Here is a 20,067-nt window from a genome sequence, read left to right as displayed (position 1 = left end):
AAGGCTAATTATGATGACATTAGACAGAAAACTTGCAAAGAATGTTTGGGTAAGATTATGAAAGTAAAGGGATAATTGGCTAGAGGGAGGTTTTTAAAAGAGAAATAGGGAGAATTCACGCCCCACATGTTCCTGTTAGAGTGAAGGGCAATGCAGGCCAGGTTAGGAAACCCTAGTTGATGAGAGATATTGAAGCTCTGATCAGAAAAAGAAGGAAGCATACGTCAGAATCAAAATCAGGTTTAATATCAATATCATATGTTGTGAAATTAGTAATTTTTGTGGTAATACATAATAATAAACACAATAAACTAAAATAAGAATATATTTTAAAAAGAAAATTCAAGAGGAAAAATAGTGAGGTAGTGGTCATGGGTTCATTGTCCATTCAGGAATCTGATGGTGAAGGAGAAGAAGCTGTTCCTGAAACACTGAGTGTGTGACCTCAGGCTCCTGTACCTCCTGCTTGATGGTAACAACAAGAAGAGGGCATATCATGGCTTTTTCTGATCCTGTGCAGAGGCCCCTCCATGGTACATTTGCAGAAGTTTTTGAGTATTTTAGTTGACAAACCAAATCTCCACAAAGTCCTAATGAAATATAGCCACGGTCTTGCTTTTTTATAGTTGCATCAATATGTTGCATTCAGATTATGACCTAAGAGATATTAACACCTAGGAACTTGAAATTGCTCACTCTCTCCACTTCTGATCCCTCTGTGAAGATTGGTTTGTGTTCCCTCGTCTTACCCTTCCTGAAGTCCACAATTAGCTCTTTGGTCTCGATGACGTTGAGTGCAAGATTGTTCCTGCGACACCACTCAACTATAGGGTCTATCTCATTCCTGCACGCTCTCTCATCTCTATCTGAGAATCTAACAGCAATGGTTGTATCATTAGCAAACTTAATGATGTTGTTTGAGCGATGTTTAGTTGGATGCAACCTAACTAGAATTTTATAAAGCTGGAATATTATTTCCTGACTTTTGAACTCAATGCCTCAACTAATATATAGATGGATGAATACTTTATTGATCCCAAAGGAAATTACAGTGTCACTGTAGCAACAGTAGTCACAATAGTGCAAACATATCATATGTCTTCTTAACCGCCATATCAACCCGTGCAGCCACATTTGGGGAGCTATGAACTTCGATCCCAAGATCCTTCTGTTCATCAACACTGCTAAGGATCTTGCCCTCAACAATGTACTGTCTCTTGATATTTCACCTACCAAAGTGCAACACTTCACACTAGGCTGGGTTAAACTCCATTTGCCATCTCTCCAACCATATCTACAACTAATGTATATACCATTGGATTCTTTGCCAGTCTTCTACGCTATCCACAACACCACCAATCTTCATATCATCTACAAACTTTCTAACCCATCCACCTAATCCAGGTCACTTACATAAATCACAAACAGCAAAGGTCCCAGCAGAGATCCCTGTGGAACCTACTAATCACAGACCTCCAGGTAGAATAAGTCTCTTCAATGACTACCTCTATCTTCAATGGGCAAGTCAGTTCAGAGTCAAAATAGCTAATTCACCATGGATTCCATGCATCTTAATCTTCTGGGTAAGCCCGCCATTGTGATTTTGTCAAATGCATTACTTAAATACATGTAGACAACATCCACAGCTCTGCCTTCATCAATCACCCTCATCATCTCGCCAAAAAACTCAATCATGATAGTAAGACACGATTTGCCTCGCACAAAACCATGCTGGCTCTCTCTAATTGGGCTATGTTTTCTTATTTGTCATCTATATTAATGATCTGGATGAAAATCCAGATGGCATTGCTAGCAAGTTTGCAGATGACACCAAAATTGATGGTGTAGATCAACTATGATTACAACAGGATCTAGATCGACTGAGGAAATGGGCCAAGGAAGAGCAGATGGAATTTATTTTGGACAACTGCAGAGTGCTATATTTTAGTAAGTTAAACCAGGCAGAAACTTATCAGTAAATGATAGGGCCCTGGAGAATGTAAAGGAACTGAGAGACTTAGGGATACAAGTATGTAGTTCCTTGAAGGAGGCAGGGTGATTATTGGTAGGACTGGACAGCTTGAGTTCTAAGGAGAAACAGAATAGCCTGAGGCTGTTGTCCTGGAACATGGGGAGCTGAGCAGTGACCAAAAACGTATATCAAATCATGAGAAGTTAAAAAAGGTGAATAGTTTCAGTGTTTTTTTTTTGTTGGGTAGGGGAGTCAGTTTAAGGTGAGAAGGTAAAGATTTAAAAGAGATCTGAGAGGCAAGTCTTTCCAGACAGACAAAGGATGGCATGAAAAGAGTTGCCCGGGGAAGCAGTTAAGGTGAGAATAATTACAACACAAAAGAAATCTAGACAAATAAATAGACAGGGAGGATTTAGAGGGATGGAAGCCCCAAAAGCAGACTAGCTCAGGTACACATCTTGGTTAACATTAATGTGTTGAACTCAGTGGCCTGCTTCCATGCCTTGTAACTCAATGACTCTATCCTGCTGTGCCCCCACCCCCTTTTTCTTCCTTTCCCTTTGGCGTAAAACACAAAGAACTGCTGCATTAGTGATTGCACAGACAAGGTGATGGGACGCAAGGCAACCCTGCAAAGAAAGGATACAGGAAGCCCTAGGCCATGTGTAGATTCAGAGTACCACAAGCTGACGGAAAAGCACCATGTTTTGTGTATCTGCTTCATGAAGGATAGTCTCAATGAGCTGTGCAATCTATTGCATCATCTACTAAGACATGCTTAGCACTGCCTACAGCTGTCAGTGTAGTGCAACCTTTCATTTTTATTCTGTAGATACAACTGGCGATTTTACCTGTTTTCAGTTGACTCTTACAGAAGTGATTTAGCAGAAGTGCTTGACTCCAAGAGGATTAGTTTGTCTAAAACCAGGGACTGAAGCCCACAATAGGTCTCCAAGGTCAGAGTACTTACTCTCATAACCAGAGCTTTCTAAAGAGATTCTAAGATCACCCCTTGCAGAATCGTCACGTTCTTCATTGTCTGCCACATCACTCACCCCTTGCAGAATCATCAATATCTGTCACATCCCCTGTCATTTGCCATGCAAAAAGATTAACCATTGGAAATGTATCAGGAGAAAACTGTATAGAATGTCAGAATACAGTCAAAAGGCAAGGACTACCAATCCCACAGGATGTCAGAGCTCTTAGGATCCAAATATTCAAACACTGTAATAATTCTCCCATACCATTTAACAACCTGAATATCTGGTGTGTGTGCCATTTCAGTGAAATATGCACACTACTAGAGAAACAAATTAAAAATCCAAAATCCCAAAATACTGCATCTGCCTCAAGCCAATCAATATTATTTGAGTTTGTACTTAAACTTGTGCTGTATTTATGTATTAGTATTTTCATAATGATTGTCCTTGGTGTGGCTGAAATGACACTCATTAAATTATTGAATATACCTTCATCCACAGCTTGGTCATTGATCTTATAATTACTTTTACTAGCCAATAGTAGATGAATTTGTGTTTGTCCTTGGGACTGAGAACATAATGTCTAGGCTGTTTGCAGCTTCTTACCAGACACATGGCCCTGGTAATATTGATCTCTGCAGTCTCAATGATGTCTCTTTTAATTTGACCATGATGTCTGCAAACTGGTATAGAGCTTCATACGTGAAATGTGCATTGCAAGTGTCTGGAAAATTCTTTTTAACCCCACAATTGTGGTCCAGACGGGTGGGCTGAAATCACGAAATGTTAAAAGTGCAGCACAATTGTTTAGCTACATATTTCAGGTGTTAGCATTGTATCCAACAAAGAATTCAGTAAGTTTGATGTGGAGGATATTAGCTGCAATAAATCTGAAGAGTAGAATGCTAATGAACTTAGAACAAAAGGGGCAAACAAAGCTTGATGCCCCATTTAATCTCCCTCATTTAATTAAATACCAACTCTTCTTTGTATTCAGCACCAGGCACAGTCATGTAAGCATATTAAGCATGTTACTGACCTTCAGATCTAAGGTCGTAGGAAGCACAGTACGTGGATCAGATATATCCCATATCTACCTGAATACATCAAAGATAAACATTGCAATCAAATTGCTTCAGATTGGAATTAAAGATGCCATTTGAGTTTATAATCTAAATACCATCAAAATCTCATCGGTGCTTGGTAAACGTACTTGACATCTGAAGAATAGAATTGGTAAGATGCAATGTTTATGTTCTTTTCATTAAGATTTTCTGTTATTGCAAGTGATTGTAAACACGTTATGTACATATGAGAACCACAATGGAAAATACAGATCTGTTATCTTCTCATATATTTTATGTAACAAACATATTTAATTTTCTTGTAATAGAATATAAACTACTTTCTTCATTTTAAAATGATAGCATATCAATAAGATTAACAGGATTCATTCATTCAGCTGTAATTCCCAAGTTAACATAGAAAATGATTTGCAACTGAGATTGAACAGAGTAAATATATTGTGGCAATGTTAAGTTTTCTTAAATATCACATCTATTGCAATAATAATAAACTGATGGCTGGTGTATATTATGCAACAAATTTTTATGTTACCCTGGTTAAAATATATCTACATAAATGAGATTGATTCCCACTGTGATAATGTTCATGAAAAAGAATTAGTGTGTTGAATATATTTAGTGTGTATCCTGTGAATTTTAGCCTGAAAAGTAGAAGAAATAAAATCTGAGCTATAATTTAAATGTGTTACCAGCTAATATAATAAATCATGACTTACGGGTATTCAATTCCTAGAATATTAACAGTAAATTGTTTATCAATATTATTGCTCAAGCTTTCACATGATCTTATTTTGTTTTTCTTTTGCATGAATTATGAAGATTTGTAGCTTAAACAGTTAAAACAACTTTAGTCTCTTCAATGAATGTAGATGTTTGCAACAGTTAGCAAATGCGTAATTCCCAGCATTAATCAGAGTTTCTGAACTGCTCTGCGAAGCAGAGGAAACAAACTATAGGATTGTTGTCTTATTTGAACAAAAGATGAAATGGCATGCATTTCGACTGTACGCTTCTCTGTCCCCAGTGAAATCAGATGAGCTGCAGACAATCAAGAAGGAACTGACCCAAATCAAAAACAAAATTGACTTCTTGCTGGGAAGACTGGAGAAGATTGAGAAACAACAAAAGGCAGATGCCGGTGGGTAGAAATAAGCACCAGTAACAGACAAGTCATCCTGGGATAAATTAAGCCACCATAGTGTCATCAGTCACTTTGACATATCAGGAAAGATACATGGCCCAAAGTGATTTTCTTTTATAACAAGTTCTTAAAATTTTATTGTAATGTAATAGTTACCTTAAATCATACTGTTCCAACAAATGAAGCTTAAAACTGAGAAGACTGTTGGTCTTGCTCTATTTTAAAAGTACTTGCGGGAATAAGGGGAACATTATTGTAATTTGAATTGTAAGTGATCTGAGCTAGAGGGTTCTGGGTAAATTCATAAATGTCACTTTTTGAATATTTAATGATTAGTTTCTGATTTAAATAAAAACAAATTACTTCACCAGAGAGAAAAATGACATAAATTGTTCTATGGAGATACCAGTTTTCATAGGCTCGGCAGGGAATGAAATTAGAGCCTCAGCAATGGTGTTTAATCTTAAAATTTCTCTTACTGAATATTTTTCATGCATCCTTGGAAATGTAATTGGAGGGGGAAGGAGCTAGGATTAGGACATTCATGTGGTGAGTCTATACATCAGGGATTGAAATACTAAGACATTCAATATCCAGGTCCTTCCACACATTTGTATTTTCATCTTAATTTCACAATACTGAAACTTGTTGCATTATGGTTCGGTCTCCAACTTAGATATTTTAGTGTAATGAACATTGTTCCCTCCCAGGTACCACAATGCTTTTATTTAATAAGAATATGTATTTAATATGTATAAAACCATGATATGTAACAAAAATAACTTTTTCTCATGTACAAAACTAAAGTGATAAGCATTAAACTCTACTGCCACAATGAGGCCACACTCAGGTTAGAGGAGCAACACCTTATATTCTGTCTGGATAGCATCCAACCTGATGGCATGAACATTAATTTCTCAAACTTTTGGTAATTGCCCCCCTCCCAACCCTTTCTCATTCCTGTTTCCCTCTCTCACCTTATCTCCTTACCTGCCCAGCACCTCCCCCTGGTGCTCCTCCTTCCCTTTCTTCCATGGCCTTCTATCCTCTCCCATCAGATTCCCCCTTGTCCAGCCCATTATCACCCTTACCAATCAACTTATATAGAACATAGAAAACCTACAGCACGATACAGGCCCTTCGGCCCACAATGTTGCGCCAAACATATACTTCTTTTAGAAATTACCTCAGGTTACCGATAGCCTTCTATTTTTCTAAGCTCCATGTACCCATCCAGGAGCCTCTCAAAAGACCCTATTGTATCTGCCTTCACCACTGTTGCCGGCAGCCCATTCCATGCACTCACCACTCTCTGAGTAAAAAACTTAACCCTGACATCTCCTCTGCACCTACTTCCAAGCATCTTAAAACTGTGTCCTCTCAGGTTAGCCATTTCAGCTCCGGGAAAAAGCCTCTTGACTATCCACACGATCAATGCCTCTCATCATCTTATACAACTCTATCTGGTCCACCGCTCCAAGGAGAAAAGGCTGAGTTCACTCAACCTATTCTCATAAGGCATGCTCCCCAATCCAGGCAACATCCTTGTAAATCTCCTCTGTGCCTTTCTACAGTTTCCACATCTTTCCTCAAGTGAGGTGACCGGAACTGAGCACAGTACTCCAAGTGGGGTCTGACCAGGGTCCTATATAGCTGTAACGTTATCTCTCAGCTCTTGCAGTCAGTCCCACAGTTGGTGAAAGCCAATACACCTTATGTCTTTTTAACCACATAGTCAATCTGCGCAGCGGCTTTGAGTGTCCTATGGACTCAGACCCCAAGATCCCTCTGATCCTCCACACTGTCAAGAGTCTTATCATTAATACTATATTCTGCCATCATATTTGACCTACCAAAATGAACCACCTCACACTCATGTCCCGCTGTAACCTCTGACAGTCCTCCACACTATCCACAACACCCCCAACCTTTGTGTCATCAGCAAATTTACTAACCCATCCTTCCACTTCCTCATCCAGGTCATTTATAAAAATCACGAAAAGAAGAGGATCCAGAACAGATCCCTGAGGCCTCAAATCCTCTGGAACCTCTCCCGTCCCCATTGATGATGCAAAGATCATTGCCAAAGGCTCAGCAATCTCCTCCCTCACCTCCCACAGTAGCCTGGGGTACATCTCATCCGGTCCCGGTGACATATCCAACTTGATGCTTTCCAAAAGCTCCAGCACATTCTCTTTAGTAATGTCTATATGCACAAGCTTTTCAGTCCACTGTAAATGGTCCCTACAATCGCCAAGGTCCTTTTCCTTAGCCTTAATGAACCTCCCTGCCAGGATATTAGTTCCCCTCGGATTCAAGTGCAACCCGTCCTTTTTGTATAGGTCATGCCCACCCCAAAAGAGGTCCCAATGATCCAGAAATCTGTATCCCTGTCCCCTCCTCCAATCCCTCAGCCACGCATTTATCCTCCACCTCATTCTAGTCCAATACTCTCTGTCGCGTGGCACAGGCAGTAATCCCAAGATTACTACCTTGGAGGTCCTGCTTCTCAACTTCTTTCCTAACTCCCTGTAGTCTGTTTTCAGGACCTTCCCGGCTCTTTCCTTCATCCTTCCCGCCTCCTGGTTTCAACTATCACCTACTACCTTGTATTTCTTCCTTCCCTCCCCCACCTTCTTACTCTGACCTCATCTTTTTTCTCCAGTCCTGATGAAGGGTTTCGGCCCAAAACATCGCCTGTTTACTCTTGTCCAAAGATGCTTCCTGGCCTGCTGAGTTCCTCCAGCATTTTTTGGATTTCCAGCATCTGCAGATGTTCTCTTTTTTGTGATTCAAGAATTGTACTTAAAGTGTAACCAGTGATTTTCCTGCCCATTATGTTTTTATTGTGGAATAAAGCCAAATAATAGATTCTGTGCAAAATCCCATTCTTCATATTCCCCTAGTCAAAAAAAGTGATACAGTTAAATTACTTTCATTGTCCTGTGCGGAATGTATGAGCAATTTGGAGATAAGTCAGTGTTGTTAAAATTTGCATTCTTAGCATTTTCCTCTGAGTGTCATCTTGTGCTTTGAAAATATCTTTGACATTTTTCTTTGTTTTGTTTAGATAGTGGGAATGCATGCTTTAATGGCTCTGTCACTTCTGTATACCTTGTTTCTACTATCTAATTCAAGACTATCGGAGCAGATTTTAACTCACTGCATTGAATAGTTGGTCGGTGGACAACCACCTGGCCAATCCAGCAATGGGGCCAACTGGTTGAAATCAAGGGCCTGGCACCTTACCATTCTGTTGATAAAGTTGCACACCTTGACAAGCTCCTTATGGAGGAGGCAGCTCCGAGACAGACGGCAGCTGATTGTGGAAGCTAGATGGCATTTAGGAAGTACTCACAATTACTGTCATCCATGATATTCTGTATCCCTTTCACCCCACTTTCTTCAAAAGATACCTTTGTACTTATGCAGGGTTAAGTCATAGTGGCCAGTTCTGGTTTACCTCAAGTGCGGCTGGATTGACAATGTAAACAATATTCCCTCAAAAATGCATTGGCATTCTATCAAATCCAAAAAAAATTCAGTGCGCATTTAATGATGAGCCATCTGTCTGGTTCTGGCAGATACATCTATTTTACTCACTGGAAGGCTCTAGGAAGTCTAAGTGGGTGAGAACTACAAGGGAATTAAAAACTGTGCAGATTAGCTACCTTAAGAGTACTACTAATCATTGAACCAGAAAAGTCAAGATATGATTCTCAGCAATTTTAATGCTACTAAAGTCATCTTTTCATCATGATTGCCATACTAACTTCAACCCCAGAATGCAGTTTAAATTGGCACTTTTACAATATGGCCAATAAGTATTAGCTTTGGTTCCTTCAGGTTTTAGAATTTAGGTCTCAATATTATATGAGCGTTTTAGAACAAATAATTAATAAAGCTGCTATGTCTCTTCAACAAAATTCAATAACTAATGTATTACAGTGTAGGGATTGGGTCTCTTACTGAAGATTGTTTATTTCTGATTTTATCTTTGTGACTAGTCATTTTTACTACAAAGATTTTGTTATCATTCATGATTCAAGATTCAAGATTGTTTAATGTCATTTCCAGTATGCAAGTGCAAGGGGGAATGAAAAAATTGTTACTCCAGATCCGATTCAGCTCAAAAAAAGAACACATTGATTAAAAAACACAATAAGATAAAGGACACAATAATAAAAAACACAATGAATGTAAGTATATAAATCAGTATGTTCACAGGCAGCAAATTTATTGGAAATAGCCTAACGTGTTCCAGTTGTAGTAAAAGACAACTAAAAAGGTCAAGTTACCTTGAGAGTAAGAGTCTCTGTAAAAGTCACTTTTTAATTTATTTACTTGTTATTTTGGATTTCAAGGATCTCAGAGCACTTAGAACTAATGAACTCTTGAATTGCTGAAACACAAGTTTCAAAAGATTGTCAGTGCATTATGAAGTTTTAATTCACTGGACGTGATAAACAATGTGTTTCAGGAGCATATTGTACCTTTCTGTGTTTCTCCTGCTCTGTCCATTCGCGGATGAACCATTCTACTTGGCATTCTCAACTCCTGAGATGCCTTACCCTAACTGCCTTCCTTTAACTGAAAGCAGAGTAGATAATAGAGCAAAAATGTTCTTTAATCAAAATTAATCTTTCGAATGAAGTAGACATTTCTGGTTGTATCCTTAAAATGGAAGATGTTTAGTTTCTTGATGTGGATGTGGAGTGGAACCAAATGAATCTATACAATTGTGTATGGTATTTCCTCCATCAAGCCCATATAGCTTTAGCAATAGTCTATGTGCAGCTGACTGTACCAGCATCCAGACATTTCACACTATGATTTAATTATGAAATATCTGAGCATGTAGAGTCTAATCACAAACAAGAGAAAATCTGCAGATGCTGGAATCCAAGCAATACACACACAAAATACTGGAGGAACTCAGCAGACCAGGCAGAATCTATGGAAAAGAGTAAACAGTTGATGTTTTGGGCCAGGACTTGAAGGATCTCAGCCCGAAACTTCGACTGTTTACTCTTTTCCGTAGATGCTGCCTGGCCTGCTGAGTTCCTCCAGCATTTTGTGTGTGTTTAATGTAGAGTCTCTTGCTTACTCAAGATGCAACTTGCATTGTTTATGAACTAAAGGATACAAACTTTAAGAGATCTTAATTGAAGAAGGGTTGCAGACTTGAAATACAGAGGCATAGCACACCTGGGAATTAATGTGGTTTCACTATTTCAGTAGGTTCACTTATTAGGTGTACATATATGATAAGGTTGTCAGTTCAAGTTGAATATTAATTCCTGCTTCCTACTGTTGCATGCCCATAATGCTGCCTTTTCTTCCTCAAAACACCCACCTCACCATACAACACAATTCCATACTTCTTATAAAGTAAGTAGATTTCTTAATATTTGCTTGACTGTCATTCAAAATCATCTTCTGTCTTCAATATTTTATAACTAATAACCACAATTTTTCAAAGCAAGTAAAAAGGAAACACTTATTTCAGCATTTCATCACTTTTCCTTTCAGATTGCTTGGAGCAGGGTCACGTCAGCTCCTGAAGAATCCAGGCTGACCCTGGAAGATTGAATTTCCTACTCTGTGAGGATATCTTTATATAATTTACAAAATAGGATATCATGACCATCTTTTTTGATATCTGACTGTAGCGAAAATTTCAAGGCCAGTTAGAGTTTCATTAAAATAATGCCAGAGACTATCACTGAGGAAAGAGTGGAGCTTTTGTATTTCAAAAGAACACCAAAAGTGAAGAGATGTTCTATTAATTGTACTTAAATAATGAGATACCTAGATGTGTGAGAAACCCAGATCCTTGGAACATTGATCACCGAAGGGCATACCCTCTGAACTTTTTTATATGGAATAGAATTCCATATAAGACTTGCCTTTTGCAAACTGACAAATGATTGTGTGAAGCTTTGTGTTCTAGCTTCTTCTCCAACCATTTGCCAAGTGACGTGTCGACATTTTGACCCTCAATTTTAAAATACTTATAATAAAGAATCACAAGAAAAAAACCTGCATTTCTGAATAGTTATTTCCCATCAATTGAATTGAACTGAATTGAATTGACTTTAATTCTTATATCCTTCACATACATGAGGAGTAAAAATCTTAAGTTACGTCTCCATCTAAATGTGCAATGTGCAATCAAAGTAATTTATAATAAATACAACAGTCAATATAACATACAAATACACTCGAATCCGCGTGAGTTAATCAGGCTGATGGCCCAGTGGAAGAAGCTGCCCCGGAGCCTGTTGGTCCTGCCTCTTATGTTGCAGTACCAGTTCCCAGATGGTAGCTGCTGGAATAGATTGTGGTTGGAGTGACTGAGGTCCCCAATGATTCCTCGGGCCCTGCTCTCAAACCTGTCTCTGTAAATGTCGTGAATCATGGGAAGTTCACATCTACAGATGCGCTGGGCTGTCTGCGCCACTCTCGGAAGAATCCTGTGATTGAGGGAGGTACAGTTCCCATACCAGACAGTGATGCAGCCAGTCAGGAACTCTCAATTGTGCCCCTGTGGGAAGTTTTTAGGATCTGGGGGCCCCATACCAAACTTCCACAACCGTCTGAGGTGAAGGAGGCGCTGTTGTGCCTTTTTCACCACACAGCTGGTGTGTACTGACCACGTGAGGTCCTCGGTGATGTGGATGCCGAGGAGTTTAAAGCTGTTTACCCTCTCAACCCCAGATCTATTAATGTACATAGGGGTTAGCCTGTCTCCATTCCTCCTGTAATCCACAACCAGCTCCTTTGTTTTTGTGACATTGAGGGAGAGGTTGTTTTCTTGACACCTCTGTGTCAGAGAGATGACTTATTCCCTGTAGGCCACTTCGTTATTGTTTGGCCCATCAATGTAGTGTCGGCAAATTTAATTAGCAGATTGGAGCTGTGGGTGGTGACACAGTCATGGGTATACAGGGAGAAAAGGAGGGGACTTAGTACACAGCCTTGAGGGGCTCCTATGTTGAGAGTCAGAGGGGTGGAGGGGAGGGAGCCCACTCTTACCACCTGCCGGTGATCTGACAGGAAGTCCAGGATCGAGCTGCACAAGCCAAAGAATAAACCAGAGAGTTTTACCTCCCCGTGAGGTAAGGCCGGGTAAGTTCCTTTAATTAATTTAATTAACTTGAGAGTAGGTAATGGAGGCAGCAGTTAGGGCAGTCGAGTGCTCCATATGCAGTATGTGGGAAGTCAGGGACAGCACAATCATCCCTGCTGACTACACCTTGTGACGTGAATACACATGGATGTTAGCTGTCCTGTGAGATCAGCAGTTGGTCTGCCACCTGTCCTCAGGGGAAGGAGAGATAAGGGACAATGAAGCAGCATCTGGAGATGTGTAATGAAGGGACGGGAGAGAGAGCTGTCTAGAGCGGCTCCCCCTTTGAACCCTGAACTGTTTGAAGTGATGGACAGGCGATCTGGAGATGTGTAATGAAGGGACGGGAGAGAGAGCTGTCTAGAGCGGCTCCCCCTTTGAACCCTGAACTGTTTGAAGTGATGGACGGGCGATGCCCCAGCAGGGGGATAAAAAGGGACAGGTTCACTAAAGCAGGACACATACGACACCCGAGGTAACGAGACCCTGGAAGCAGTGCGCCTCTCACGAGTCGGTGGGAAGTACCGGACCTTAAACGCACAGGGTGGAAAGGTATGATCAGCGGGAACCCGGTGTGTGTCCGCCCTCGCTTGGGTGCCGGGTTCACTGCAGAAGATCGACCGCATCTGGAGGAGGGGTCACAGTCGGTGACCTCAGGTGACATCACAAAGGACCCGCCCGAAAGCTGCTTGTGAGCAATATCGCCAGTCTGTGAGTGGAAGCCGTTCTGAATGATCAGTCGTTCCCGTTCTCTCTCTCTCTCTCCCCCCACGTTGTCCATTGCCATGGCAACCATTACTGCGAACTGAACTAAATTGGACTGAACTTTTGTGTCACTTTGAAATTTGGTCATTTACCCCTAGACAACGATAGAGCTTGATTGATGCTGTTATCTTAATTCTGTGCACATGTGTGTTTATCATTGCTGAACTGTTGCATTTATTATCCTTTCGATTACTGTGTTGCTTGTTTCTTTAATAAAACTTTCTTAGTTCTAGTAATCCAGACTCCAACTGAGTGATCCATTTCTGCTGGTTTGGCAACCCAGTTACGGGGTACGTAACAACCTGTAAAAGGTGCATCCAGCTGCAGCTCCTGACAAACCGAGTTAGGGAACTGGAGCTGGAGCTGGATGAACTTCGGATCATTCGTGAGGCAGAAATAGACAGGAGTTTCAGGGAGATAATCACCCCTAAAAGTCAGGAGGCAGGTAGCTGGGTGACTGTCAGGAGAGTTGAAAGAATGAGCAGAGCACCCCTGTGGCCATTCCCATCAATAATAAGTATACAGTTTTGGATACTGTTGGTGGGGATGACCTGCCAGGGACAAGTTGTAGTGGTCACGTCTCTTGCACCAAGACTGGACCCTCAGCTCAGAAAGGAAGGAGGGAAAAGAGGAGAGCAGTAGTGATAGGGGATTCGATAGTTAGGGGGACATATAAGAGGTTCTGTTGGAGAGATCGAGAATCCTGAATGGTCTGTTACCTCCCTGGTGCCAGGGTTTGCAATATCTCGGACTGAGTTCTTGGTATTCTCAGGAGGGAGGGTCAGCAGCCAGATGTCGTGGTCCATGTAGGGACCAATGACGTGGATAGGAAGGAGGTCCTGCAAAGAGAGTTCAGGGAGTTAGGTGCAAAGTTGAAGGACAGGACCTCCAGGGTTACAGTCTCAGGAATGCTACCTGTTCCACATGCTAGTGAGGCTAGAAATAGGAAGATAATGCAGCTAAATATGTGGCTAAGGAGATGGTGCAGGAGGGAGGGCTTCATGTTTCTAGACAATTGGGCTTTGTTCCAGGGAAAGTGGGTCCTGTTCCGACGGGATGGTTTGCACCTGAACTGGAGGGGGACTAACATCCTTGCGGGTAGGTTTGCTAGTTCTGCTCAGGGGGCTTTAAACTAGATTTGCAGGGGGAGGGGAACCGGAGTGTTAGAGCAGATAGTGAGGTGGAGGAGGATAAAGGTCATGCAAGGACTGCATGTATAGACAGTAATCAAAGGTTTGTACGTGATAGAAATGTTCACAGGTGCATCTATTTCAATACAATGAGTATTGTAGGTAAGGCAGAGGAGCTTAGGATGTGGATTGACACATGAGATTACGACATTATTGCTATTAGTGAGACTTGGTTGCAGGAGGGACAGGACTGGCAGTTTAATGTTCCGGGGTTCCGTTGTTTCAGACGTGATAGAGGTGGAGGGATGAAAGGGGAGGAGTGGCATTACTAGTCATGGAGAATATCACAGCTGTGCGTAGACAGGACAGCCCGGAGGGCTTGTCTACAGAGGCCATATGGGTGGAGTTGAGGAATGGGAAAGGTGTGACCACATTAATAGGGTTGTATTATAGATCGCCCAATAGTCAGAGAGAATTGGAGGAGCAAATCTGTAGAGAGATAACAGACCGATGTAAGAAACAGAAAGTTGTAACAGTACGGGATTTTAACTTTCCACATATTGACTGGGACTCCCACACTGTGAAAGGGTTAGATGGCATGGAGTTTGTCAAATGTGTTCAGGAAAGTTTTCTAAATCATTATATAGAGGTACCAATGAGAGAGGATGCAATACTTGATCTCCTATTAGAGACCAAGACAGGTCAGGTGACAGAAGTATGGGTAGGCGAACATTTTGGGTCCAGTGACCATAATGTCATTGGTTTCAAGTTATTTATGGATAAGGATAGGTCTTGCTCCTCGAGTTAATGTTCTAAATTGGAGAAGGGCCAATTTTGAGGAAATGAGAAAGGATCTAGGAAGAGTGGATTGGGATAAGTTGTTTTCTGGCAAGGATGTGTTCAGTATGTGGAAGGCATTCAAAGGCGAAATTTTGAGAGTGTAGAGTTTGCACGTTCCTGCCAAGATTAAAGGCAAAGCTAGCAGGCATAGAGAACCTTGGTTTTCAAGGGATATTGGTGATCTGGTTAAGAAAAAGAGAGAGGTGTATAGTACGTATAGGCAACAAGGAACAAATGAGGTACTTGAAGAGTATAGAAAATGTAAGAAAATACTAAAGAAGGAAATCAGGAAGGTGAAAAGAAGACATGAGGTTGCTTTGGCAGATAATGTGAAGGTAAACCGGAAGAGTTTCCACAAGTATATTAAGAGTAAAAGGATAGTAAGGGACAAATTTGGTCCCCTAGAAGATCAAAGTGATCGTCTATGTGTGGAGCCTCACGAGATGGGGGAGATCTTAAACAATATTTTTGTGCGAGTATTTACTCAGGAAACTGGCATAGTGTAAATGGAAGGAAGGGAAACAAGCAGTAGTGTCATGGAACATATAGAGATTAAAGAGGAGGAGGTGCTTGCTGCCTTACGGCAAATTAAGGTAGATAAATCACCTGGGCCTGACATGATATTTCCTCGGACCTTGAGAGAGAGTAGTGTAGAAATTGCAGGGGCCCTAGCAGAAATATTAAAAATGTCCTTAGCCATGGGTATGGTGCCAGAGGATTGGAGGGTAGCTCATGTTGTTCCGTTGTTTAAAAAAGGCTCCAAAGGTAAACCGGTGAGCCTATCATCGATAGTAGGTAAATTAATGGAAGGTGTTCTGAGAGATCAGATATACAAGTATTTGGACAGCCAAGGGCTGATTAAGGATAGTCAGTATGGTTTTGTGCATGGTAGATCATGTTTAATGAATCTTGCAGAGTTTTTTGAGAAGGTTACCAAGAAAGTAGATATTTTATACTTTATTGTCGCCAAATAATTAGTACTAGAACGTACAATCATCACAGCGATATTTGAATCTGCGCTTCACACTCCCTGGATTACAAATAATTAGTAAATATTAAAAAATTAAATTGTAAATCATAAATAGAAAATAGAAAAATGGAAAGTAAGGTAGTGCAAAAAAACCGAGAGGCAGATCCGGATATTTGGAGGGTACGGCCCAGATCTGGGTCAGGATCTGTTCAGCAGTCTTATCACAGTTGGAAAGAAGCTGTTCCCAAATCTGGCTTTACGAGTCTTCAAGCTCCTGAACCTTTTCCCGGAGGGAAGAGGGATGAAAAGTCTGTTGGCTGGGTGGGTTGTGTCCCACCCAGGAAAGGCTGTGAATGTTGTCTACATGGACTTTAGTAAGGCCTTTGACAAGGTCCCACATGGGAGGTTAGTTCAGAAGGTTCAGACTCTAGGCATCCATGGAGAGGTTGTAAACTGGATCAGAAATTGGCTGTGTGGGAGAAGTAGTGGATGATGGCTTATCAGACTTGAGGCCTGTGACTAGTGGTGTGCCTCAAGAATCTGTGCTGGGACCATTGTTGTTTGTTGTCTATGTCAATGATCTAGATAATAATGTGGTAAATTGGATCAGCAAGTTTGCTGATGACACTAAGACTGGAGGCATTGTGGACAGCGAGGAAGGCTTTCAATGCTTGCAGAAGAATCTGGACCAACTGGAAAAATGGGCCAGAAAATGGCAGATGGAACTTAATGCAGACAAGTGTGAGGTGTTGCATTTTGGAAAGACAAATCAAGGTAGGACATACACAGTAAATGGTAGGGCACTAAGGAGTATGGAGGAACAAAGAGATCTGGGAGTTCAGATACATAATTCCCTGAAAGTGGCGTCACAGGTAGACAGGTTTGTAAAGAAGGCTTTTGGCATCCTGGCATTCATAAATCAAAGTACTGAGTATAGGAGTTGAGATGTTATGGGGAGGTTGTATAAGACATTGGTGAGGCCAAATTTGGAGTATTGTGTACAGTTCTGGTCACCTAACTATAAGAAGGATTTCAATAAGATTGAAAGAATGCAGAGAAGATTTACTAGGATGTTGCCGGGTCTTCAGGAGTTGAGTTACAGGGAAAGATTGAACAGGTTAGGACTTTATTCCTTGCAGCATAGAAGAATGAGGGGAGATTTGATAGAGGTTTACAAAATTATGATTGGTATAGACAGAATAAATGTGAATAGGCTCTTTCCACTTAGATTAGGAGAGAGAAGTATGAGAGGACATGTCTTTAAGGTGAAAGGGGAAAGGTTTAGGGCAGCGGTCCCCAACCACCAGGCCACAGACTGGTACTGGGCCGCAAAGCATGTGCTACCAGGCCGTGAGGAAATGATACGAGTCAGCTGCACCTTTCTTCATTCCCTGTCACGCACTGTTGAACTTGAACATAGGGTTGCCAACTGTCCTGTATTTGCCGGGACATCCCGTATATTGGGCTAAATTGGTTTGTCCTGTATTTCCCCCACTAAGGTAGAACGTTCCTATGAATCCGTTCGTGCCGAAATGGTGTGAAGCGAAGAAGCAATTACCATTAATTTATATGAGAAAAATTTTTGAGCGTTCCCAGACCCAAAAAACAACCTAACAAATCATACCAAATAACACAGCTAGTCCCTTATTTGGGAGTGAGAAAGTTGGCAACCCTAACTGTAAAAGACATGTTGAGATGAGTTTAACCCTACTTGAACACCACCACACCAGTCAGCCGGTCCACAAGAATATTGTCAATATTAAATGGGTCCGTGGTGCAAAAAAGGTTGGGGACCCCTGGTTTAGGGGGATCTTCTTCACTCAGAGAGTGGTGGGAGTGTGGAACGAGCTGCCATCTGACGTGGTAAATGTGGGCTCACTCTTAAGTTTAAGAATAAATTGGATAGATACATAGATGGGAGAGGTCTGGAGGGTTATAGACTGGACGCAGGTCGATGGGACTAGCGGATTAATGTTTTGGCACAGACTAGAAGGGCTGAATGGCCTGTTTTCTGTGCTGTAGTGTTCTAGTGTTCTCTGGTTCTATGAAAAGGAACTTTCTAATGGTTCGATTATTTTTTTAATCCAAGAATAGGAACTGCATCTGGCAAACCTCCATAAAAAACAATGAGGAAATGACCAGAAGATCTATTTTCCCCACTGGTATTAATTGAGAGACACATAACAGTCACCTCAGGAAAATTTATCAAGTTATTGTCAAATAGTCATGCATTCACTTGATTTCACCTGTGTTAGCAGGCAAGCCTCTATTTAGAACATCACACAAGAGGCAAGAACAATTAAACTACAACTTGCGCGACACCTTGGCATGACCGGTTCAGCCCTGACTCTAGTGCTGACTATGTGAAAGCTTGCATGTCCTCTTTGAGTCCCCATGGGTTTCCCCTGTTTATTCTAACTGCCACCCATATCTGAGAGATATGCAAGTGGATAGGTTAATAACAAGGCCCTTGGCGTGTAGGTGGATGGGAGAATCTAGGAAAGGTACATGGGAATGTAGTATTAATGTAAACAGGCATCTGATAGTTAGTGTGGACTTGTTGCACTGAAGAGCCTGTTTCCATGCTGTGTAATTCTGTGACCCCATCAGAACATTGTGCCTGAGCAAATTATATCTGCTAGCAATTTGGTCTAAACTAATGCAAACATTAACTTATATCTAAGTATACCAGGGCCAACTTAAATTCGGTTCCCAGTGTTACAGTTGTACTTGTATGAATATGTTAGATGCATACAGTCTATTTGAAAGTCTTTAAATCACTCTGTAATATTTCACATCATTGTGTTTTTGTAAAACCTCCATCTATATTTTTTGGCTTCCTTTTTTTTTTCCTGTATGATTTTTAGTGTTTCTTCATTCATCTAATCCGGTCTTTTCTGTGTTTTCGCCTTTTGCTGAACCTTTTTCAAATTCCTTGTGTACTCAATACTTTGTGTACTCATTCTCAATACTTCCCCTCATTCCCTCTGGTGTTCTATCAGTTGTGTTTAGAGCAGCGAAACAATTGTTCAGGGCATCTGCTGGAATATTTTGAAGATCATATTTTGGTATTCTGGTGAAAGGCTTGTGCTTCCTCAATTTTACTTTGAGCTTGCATGGTTGGTAGTTGGTGGTCTGAGCCACAGTCACCTCCCAGTTTTGTTTTTGTCGACAGTACCGAACTTTGCCATCCACAGATAGAAACCAAATGGATTATGTGTAATCCATTGGGAGAGGTCCAAGTATACAGTCTGCGTTTGTGTTGTCGGAAAAATGTGCTTGAGCTGAACAAGTTGTTGTTTTTGCAGATGTTGATTAAACGTTATCCAGCAACATTTCTGGTACCCAGTTCATATTTGCTGACTTTTTGACCGTCCTTTTCACTCCCAGCATTCACGTTCCAAACTTTAATAACTATCAGTTTATCTTGTTTGCATGTTCCAACAAGTCCAGCCTGCACTTGCTCATACAACTGATCTATTTAATCTTCCTCTGCATCTGTTGTGGGTGCATATATTTGTATGATGGTTATGTTGATAGGTCTTCATTGTAGACAAATTGAGATTAGGAAATTGCTGACTGCATTGATTTTCAACACAGCTTCAGCAAGTTCCTCCGGTACTTGTCATTTCTGGCATAGCATATCCAGTGTTGATCGGATTGAAAGTGTCCCGTATCAGTCCACTTCAGCTTGCTGATTCCAAGTAGGTTAATTTGCAAGCATCGCATTTCATCTTTCACCATCTCTAACTTTCCTTGGTTCATACAGTGTATGTTCCATGTACCTAACATCAACATATCTTTGCAGCCTCTGACCCTCATTTTGTACCCCAGAACAGCAGCAACTGAAGGTCCCAAAGGCTTTACTTCAACTGCGTCATACATCCTGGCCTTACTCTGGAGGGTCATCAGCTCTTCCTGGTGGTCTCATTTTCCAGCACTACGTCATAGTCTATATTTGTTTTACTGTAGTTATCTATTGGGTTTTCGTGGCAAGATACAGAAGTAGATTGCCAGGCTTTTCTTCCACTGCCCAGGTGGGCCGTTTG

At 41.1% G+C, this 20,067-nt stretch overlaps 1 protein-coding gene across 6 annotated transcripts in view; it reads left to right on the top strand.

The window, feature by feature from the left end:
* LOC134353657 (RNA-binding Raly-like protein) overlaps nt 1–20,067 on the top strand; it is a 1,079,267-nt gene that overhangs the window by 1,047,563 nt on the left and 11,637 nt on the right. For 5 of the 6 annotated variants that reach the window (XM_063061854.1, XM_063061846.1, XM_063061889.1 and 2 more), the window contains one exon: nt 5,065–5,178. In XM_063061854.1, coding sequence (XP_062917924.1) covers nt 5,065–5,178 — 114 coding nt within the window. Of the gene's footprint in view, nt 1–5,064; nt 5,179–10,713; nt 11,151–20,067 lie in introns of those variants that run through there. The other variant, XM_063061863.1, reaches the window with a different exon arrangement.

Source organism: Mobula hypostoma, chromosome 1, assembly GCF_963921235.1.
Source record: "Mobula hypostoma chromosome 1, sMobHyp1.1, whole genome shotgun sequence".
Lineage (NCBI taxonomy): Eukaryota > Metazoa > Chordata > Chondrichthyes > Myliobatiformes > Myliobatidae > Mobula > Mobula hypostoma.
This window is presented reverse-complemented; position numbering and strand designations above follow the sequence as displayed.